The sequence below is a fragment of the Suncus etruscus genome, chromosome 7, assembly GCF_024139225.1.
Source record: "Suncus etruscus isolate mSunEtr1 chromosome 7, mSunEtr1.pri.cur, whole genome shotgun sequence".
Taxonomy (NCBI): Eukaryota; Metazoa; Chordata; class Mammalia; order Eulipotyphla; family Soricidae; genus Suncus; species Suncus etruscus.
In genome coordinates this window covers 10717874-10726054 of record NC_064854.1, presented here as the reverse complement: position 1 = coordinate 10726054, position 8181 = coordinate 10717874, and the positions used below count along the sequence as shown (strand labels likewise).

Sequence of the window (8181 nt, the reverse complement as noted above, 5' to 3'; positions counted from 1 at the left end):
GTTGAATTAATTAATCTTTGTAATACACATAAAAAAGTGCTCTCAATGGTGTAAAAGAAATTCACTCTCTGAATTTCTGAGATAATTTCTTTTGATTCTATTTCATGAAGTGAAAACAAATTCATTCTCACTTCCTTGTTACTTCTGCTTTGACACAATTACAGATTTATATGCCTAGATGCATATGATTACAAAGATTTAAATACTTTTTCAAGAAAAAAATGAAGTTAAAACATATCTCCTTTAAAAACCTAATTTAAATACTTCAATTTGTCAAAATGTTATTCTGCATTTAGGCGTTTAGCAATTTTGTTTTTCAAGTTTTGATCCACATATTTCAAGATGAAAGCCCATAGACTACATTTTGTCATAATTATTTTGTCAATGTCAACAGTCCAGATGGTAGGATTTAGTCTGTCTGTGAGGCATTATCTGAAAATTGAGAGGGTCTCTACCTGACACAACTTTCTGAACTAATCAAACCCATGGGGGATATATGCAACATATCAACTGTGTTATAGTTAACTATTAAGTGGGATAAATATATAAGAAATACTATTACATGCAAAGACTCAGAGTTACAGAGAAGAAATTAGTGTTAATGATTTTCTGAACAGTGCCACAAATAACCAGAACATCTGGATATCTTGCCAACTTTGTGTTGAAGGAAGACAAGAATGAACGACTCAAAAAGAAAAGAATTTAACCAGTAGATGTCTTCACTTAGTAAAATAATTAACAAACAAGAACAAAAGAAGTGAGGTGTAGGGAGATATTTGAAATTAAGATAGTGGTTCTTTAGGCATGGCGGGGTGAGCATTTTGGTCCCTTCCTTGGCACTTGGCATTTCTGGGAACATTTTTATTTTCCAACTTGGGGAAAAGAAGTATAATACACAGAAATAGGGATAGATGCTGAATACCATCTAATGCTCAGAACAGCCTCCTTAACATAGTCTCTTCCTCCGCCCAAATAAAAATGTAAAATGAAGGTGCCATTTAGGGTCATCCGATATCCTGGCTTAACATTTCATTCATCTAGTCCCCACAAGTCTTTTTTTTTTTCCCACTCTTTCTCTGGGATTATACAATGAATGGATACGAAAAATGCTTGTGGCACTGGAAACTTTTCTTGCAGTCCTCTGATCTGTTGTTGCAGGATTTATCATAGAATATCCTTCCTGTTGACTTGCCTTCCAAGTTACCTCTTTTCATAAGTGGGTTTGTGTCTCCCTGAAGGCTCCATGTGGTACTTCAATTTTCAATTGAAGATCGCCAATTGAATGATTCCACAAGCTAATCAGCAAAGAATCTGGCTTCTAGAAAGTTCTCTTCTCCCAGGTTTGCTGCACAACCCATCTGTCCTGCCCTTAATGGAAGAATGTAGCCTTGATAAACAGGATGGAGCTGTACCAGAGACTGTCGGTTGTTAGGGAGGAAATGGAAATGTGAACAAAGTGTTGAAGAAAGTAGTAAAGTCAACATTAGACCAATTAGACCCAATCAAGAAGTTACTGGAGGATAAAGGCAATAGGCCAATTTTCTCATTTGAAAGGCTTTTAAATCTAATTTGGAAAAAGGAAACAATCCTATAAACCATAAAAGAAATTCATACAGAAGCCTGACTGAGAAACTGTTTACTAAACACCAAAATATATGTATACATACATGATACATGTTTGTTTTACATGTATATACTTCAATATTGTTATAACTGTTGATCATAATTTAGTGTTTACATCTGGACAAGAAAAATAAGAATAAACAGATACAAAAATTATATTTTATATGTATAATATATCCAAAAAATTAAAGTGCAATACTGACTGTGATGAAAATATTGACTGTGACTGTGATGAAAAATTAATTAGAAGGCAACAGAGACACTGAAAGAAATGTTAACAATTCTTTCTTAATATTAAAAAATCAAAGTCATAAAATTGTCAAACATGGTTTCTGGCTTAAATATTATTTATAATCTTCTTTAAAGCTTAGAAAGTCAGGAAAGGTTTTATGGATAGAATTATTCATTTTTATTTTATTAATTTTTATTTTTAACAATTTTATGTTTAATAGATCTTACTAGCATTTCAATAAATTTCTCTACTTTAACAAAAGGTTAATCTTTTTTATGTTTTTATACCATTAATAATATTTTACTTTCCTTTTCCATCCATCTTCTATATTGAGGTACTTTATTCCATTCTCCGTGCAGGCTTGGGGGAAATACTTTATTGCATACAGCAACATATTTGTGATATTTCTGCATGGATGGCTATGGAGCTGATTTTAAATAGCCTGATTTTATATTTCTTTATCCTTTATTTATAATGAGAATTGCTACTTTAGGGGAGAGTGGAGTCGTTAATTCTTTTAATATAACAGTGAGTACAGCCCAATGTAGAATAATCCATTTGTGGTCTGTATAACCACAAATTTGTATAATTATGATCACAGTTCTTCCTCTATCACCCCTACATCTTCTTGAGGGGTTCATTTTGGAATAGCACCACCATCTTCCAGTTGCTAACCTACTCCTCATCACTATGATTTAGTACTTTTGCAAATATCTTCAATGTGGATTCCAAGCAGTCGGGATACTGGAAGAAGCTCATTTGATAGATGGAGAAGGACTCATTCCTCTCTGAAGGCAGGGGAAGCTTTGACCTCCTTCTGGTCTGGGGAGGAGAGAGAGAACAACCTTCTCTGAAGAGAAACCAGTCTTCTTGCATCATTGGGTCTGCAGCTGATTGAAGGGGAGGAAACCATTTCTTATTTGATTCAGATCTTTATTTCATTCATAAACACATTTCTGGACAGCACCAGAACTACAATCCAACAAACAGTGAGGCACCCCATTGGGCCAGCCTAATGGGCCAAATAAAACTGATCATCACATGGAATATGCATTATGCCACTGAATTGAATGTGAACTTTGTTCATTTTTTTATTTTTTATTTAAACTGTTGTAATTTAAAAAATTATTCATAGTTTTAGAGTTTTACTTTTAGGTTTTAGACATACAATGTTTCAGGCCTAGTCCCACCGCCAGTGTCGACCTCCCTTCACTAATGTTCCCATCCATCCCATAGCACCACCCCCAACTCCAGCCTGACATCATAATAGGCGTCTTTTTAAGTTTGGTTATTAAAGTTTGTGTCTCATGATTTTATTGGTGTTGACTCTGGCATGGATATTTATTTCTGTCCTGTCTTAATACCATAAATGCTGTCCTTTACTCCTGTTGAGTATTGTTGGAGAGAATTGACTAAATGAATCATTGTTTAACCAGTCACTTTTTTAAAAAAGATATTTGAATTGGAGCGATAGCACAATGGGTAGGGCATTTTCCTTGCACACTGCTGACTTGGGTTCAATCCCCAGCATTCCATATAGTCCCCAAAACTTGCTAGGAGTGATTTTTGAGTGCAGAGCTAGGAGTAACCCCTGAGTACCACTAGTTGTGGCTCCAAAACAAACAAAAAAAAAAGATATTTGGTTTTTTCTTTTATTTTTTCAGTAGGATAAAATGAGAATTAAAATGAAGGGGAATTTAGGTATAGGTACTTGTTTAAACATTATTTTATTGTATTTAAATATAACCCTCATAGTGGAATCACTGGATAAATGGGGCAGGCATATGTGTTAAATCTGTAACACATAATCAAAAGAATTCTCTCTCTCTCTCTCTCTCTCTCTCTCTCTCTCTCTCTCTCTCTCTCTCTCTCTCTCTCTCTCTCTCTCTCTCTCTCTCTCTTTCTCTCGGTTTTTGGCCCACACCCAATGATGCTCAGGAGTTACTCCTGGCTATGCATGCAGAAATCGCTCCTGGCTTGCGGGATCATATGGAAAGCCGGAGGATCAAAGTGCTTGTGCCACCGCTCCAGCCCCAATCAATAGAATTTTTATGTTTCCTCTTAGGTTAATTATTATGCTTGATTTCTAATTGAATTTTAACATTTATTTACTGTTGATTTTGTATTTTCTGGTATGTAATATACAGATATTTTCTATTTACTCTGTTGTTTGCCTTTTCAGTGTGTGAGTAATATCTTTACAGAAAACTTTTCCTTTTGATTAAATTTAGTTTTTATGTATTATATCTAAGAACTTTGTTTTGACCAAGTCATAAAACTTTTCTGACAAATTTCATATCAATGTTTATAGTTTTGAAATTTTTGCCTCTATAATTCATTTTGGGCTAAATATTATATAAAATATTTAGGTTTGCCTATTTTCTTATTTATTTCTATAAGAGGATCTTATTATTTGACATCATTTGTTGAAGCATCTTTCTTTTTGCCATTGAATTGCCTTTGTACCACTTTCAAAATTATGCTCCAATATTTACAGGGGCCATTTTTTTAACTTTCTCTTTTGATTCTTAATCTGTGTATATTTTCATTAGCACCGTATCATCAATATTACTGCAATTATCAAAAAGTTTTAGACTGTCTGTCTTCTGCCCTGCCACTGGAGGGCGCCTCGCAGTCCTGCATCCGACATCCACTACTGGCCTCCAGGCTCCTGGAACAACCCCTGGCACCATGGCTGAGAGACATGTCCACCAGGCGAGGGTATACAAACACCCCGACCATCTGTGGGTCTGGGGTAAGAACACATACCTGGACGAGAACCAGCGCACCTGGCTGCCCATCATTATTGAGAATGGCTCGAAACGCCAAGTGCTCGTGCGCCAGGAAGATGTGGAGAAGGGACAGGCTATGCGCCCCAGCGAGCTCAGCCCCCACCGGCTGCCCATGATGTGGCAGCTGTACCCTAGAAACAGGTACCGGGATTCAGACTCCAACTTCTGGCGAATCATCTACCATGTGAAGATTGACCAGCGAGAGGACCTAATGTTGGAGCAGATTCCGGATCCCGAGTAGACCAACTGATAGCCAGCGCCATGGGGTGCCTGTGCACCCCGAGTGTCCCAGGAGAAGTGCTCTTCCAATCCCTACTTTTAGAGAAGTCCATCATTTCCCAGCACCCCTGGATCAAAACCCCCCAGATACAGCACCTTCCCTCCCCATACAGCCCTTAGCCCCATTTTATCTGCTGTTCTGGGCTCCAGGAGAAATTGAGTAAGGCTGGGCCCAAAAACTTCTCCAGACCCCTTCACCACCCTCGTCCATCTTTCCTGGGACCTTGAACTTAGTCTTCTCTGTCCTCCCTTATGACCTGTTCTGGGCACCCATCACCCCGAGCCCTCAGTCCCGCCTTTGGCCTCTCAGCTGTCCATTGGTTTCCAGCCTCCCTGTTCCCCCATGAACTGTACTGGGTATCCCAGAGCAGCCCAGTTCTGTCCTCTCCCCTCCTCGTCTCAGTGACCTGGCCTATGGAGTACCGTGGGACACAGTGCCTGCCTGTTCCCTGCCGGGAAGAGCACAAGGGGGGTAGGGGTGGCAAGTGCCCCAGGAAAGAACCTGGGGTGCGTGCCTGTTGAACAGAGGTTGGATCAGCTCTTTATATTTATAGACTCCACCCAGCTCCCCATGTTGGGAGGCTGGAGTGTGACCTTTTGTAATGTTTGTATCGTTTGTAATGTTGATTAAATGCTATACAATGATTAAATGCTATACAATTCAAAAAAAAAAGTTTTAAATTTGGGCTGAGGTAAATTTTTAACCTTATTCCCTCTTTTTTAAGTTATTTTGTCTTCTCAAATTTTTTATATTTTTTTACGTAATTTTTGGTTTTTGTTTTGTTTTGGATCACACCGAGCCATGCTTATGCATTACTCCTGCCTCTGCACTCAGAAGTTACTCCTGGTGGGCTCAGGGGACCATATAGGATGCCAGGAATTGAATCCAAGATGGCCATATGTAAGGCGAGCTCCCTACTGATGTGCTATCACTCTAGTCCCTCTTTCTCACAAAAATTTTATAGTCAACTAATGAAAACATTAGTGATTATCATTTATTCTTACAGTAAACTACAAATAATTACAATAACTATGTTGTCTTCTGATCCATGAACATAGTATAGCTTTCCATTTATTTAGGTTTCTTTGACTTCCTTCATAAATGCTTTCTACTTTTCAGTATCTAGGTTCTGTAATGGGTTTCCCTGGCTTTACAAGCAGTTTGTTTTTGAAGTCTTTGTCTATGGCATTATAATATCTCTTTATATGCCATTATTGCTACTGATGGAATGGATAAGAGATTGAGCAAGTAGGTAACGAAGTCACTTGAAGAAAGGTAATATGAATGGAAAGTTTTATAGGAAAGGGGTTGGGGTTATTTATGGATAGGGTTTTACAGATTAGATCACACAGAACAAAGGACAAATACTAAGAGTTACTGCTGGCTAGATTTTTCTCCAGATGGCCTGGCTAGAAGCCGGTTGGGCAGGAATGTGCTAAATCTACAAGATCTTTGAGAGCTGCTAGTTGCAAACTTCATGTATTTTTGTAAAAGGGGTGTTTTATTCTCAGTGTCCTTGCTAAAAAGCCTCTGTCCATCTGGATGGACTTAACCCTAAAGACACCAAGCTTTAATAGCTACTCTTTAGAAACAGACAATACATGGAAACCGATGAAGAATTCTATAAACTTGCTAGTTATATAACTAGTTACTTACCGTTTATAGAAGTTGTATTGTAGGTTATTTGAGGTTTTTATGTAGTAAATAATGGTACCGGAGAATAGGGACAAAAGAATTGCATATGGCAAATGGGAACCCATATGCTGTACAAATAAAAGGATTTACAGCTAATTCTGGAGTAGAGCCACTGACAAGCTTCATTTTCCAGAACATTGATTTACCAATAGCAGAAGTATCAATTAGAAATAGCTCAGTAGTCTAAGTGCATTGCTTAGCCAGAATGAAGACAGTAAACTTACAACAGAGAAAGGGAGAAATTCCCTATGCTAGATATTCTTTTCTATTTATTACTTTCCATTTGTATAGACTCAAGTATTTCTTCTGCCCAGATCTGTGTTCATGTTACTATCTTGGTAGCAAAGAGGACTTTGTAGATAGGATTGACTTAAAGATACAGAGTGTGGGATACAGGTAACCTGTGGAGAAGAGCCTAGGACCACAGGATTTTCTGTTAGAGAGAAGCCAGGTCAAATCTTCTGCGCCTTCACTATTGATTTTTTGTTTTGGTCATTTTGTTTATTCTCATGTTTTTTATTTTATGAAGGCAAAGATGCAAAGAAAGAGGACAAGGTGAAGTTACAGTGGGAAGACAATCACCCATAAACAGAAATCTCAGAAGAAATTCCCTTGCTGGCACCTTAATTTTGAACTTTCAGCCAAAAATCATTAAGAAAAATAAAACAAAATGCATGCACAATTACTTTGTCCCTCAAATCCCCAGGTTGTAGTACATTATAACATTTCTTAGCAGTACAAAAAGCAATCTAAAGCCACAAAATTTATGCAACTCCTTTAAAATTGAACATTGAACATTGGAAGGAGAGAAATAGCATGTTTCTATGTCACAGAACAATCCTTCAATGTTAAAGGAGTAAATCACTATTGATTTTACTCATCACCCAGTGTTGCTCATGTTTCTGAGATCATTTACTCTTGTACCTGAAACCCCTTGTGATGGGCCCAACGGGCAACTGTGATGTTTATTTCCTCTACCTAGCTGGCTGGGTCTCTTTATATGCCCCTGCTGATCTGCCCTGACCAACCTAGCAAATATAGGTTATTTTCCCCCTAGTGCCATGGATCCAACCATGGTCTCATACTTAAAAGTCAGACACTTGTTCTTTCCCAGAATCATATCTCTACATAGTTTGTATTTGTTAAAACCTGTGATGTCAATAAGAATCTGACAGGCAAAAACTGCCTGTTGCCTCTTGTCTCCTCTCTCCTGAGAGCCAATGTCGGTGCTGCTGATTGTGATCATGGATGTGACAGGATATTACACGAGCATCTAGCAACCTGGCCCATGCATAGGAAGTGTGTGCACCCAACAGGACACCCCAGCTTTCTTGTTAAGTGCACCTCAATAGATACCTGTAGTTACTATGGTGCAAAGATCAGATGCATCTCCTATTTCTCTGTTGTCCATGCTCACTTCACAGAAAATTAAGTTCAGGTTCTCTGAGGGTGGTTTTCTTTAGAAAGTGTCTCCAGGGAAAAGAACACAGGATTTGATGTGGGTGAGGCTGCCCTGGTTCATCTGTTCCTATGGTGATACTGCTACTATCCAGTTAAAC

General features: G+C 38.0%; 1 protein-coding gene across 1 annotated transcript; it reads left to right on the top strand.

The window, feature by feature from the left end:
* Positions 1–804: 804 nt before the first annotated feature.
* Positions 805–4888, top strand: LOC126014177 (T-cell leukemia/lymphoma protein 1A-like). Its single transcript, XM_049777510.1, has 2 exons — positions 805–812; positions 4408–4888. The coding sequence occupies exons 1-2, from the start codon at positions 805–807 to the stop codon at positions 4886–4888; spliced, it is 489 nt and encodes a 162-aa protein (XP_049633467.1).
* Positions 4889–8181: the final 3293 nt, after the last annotated feature.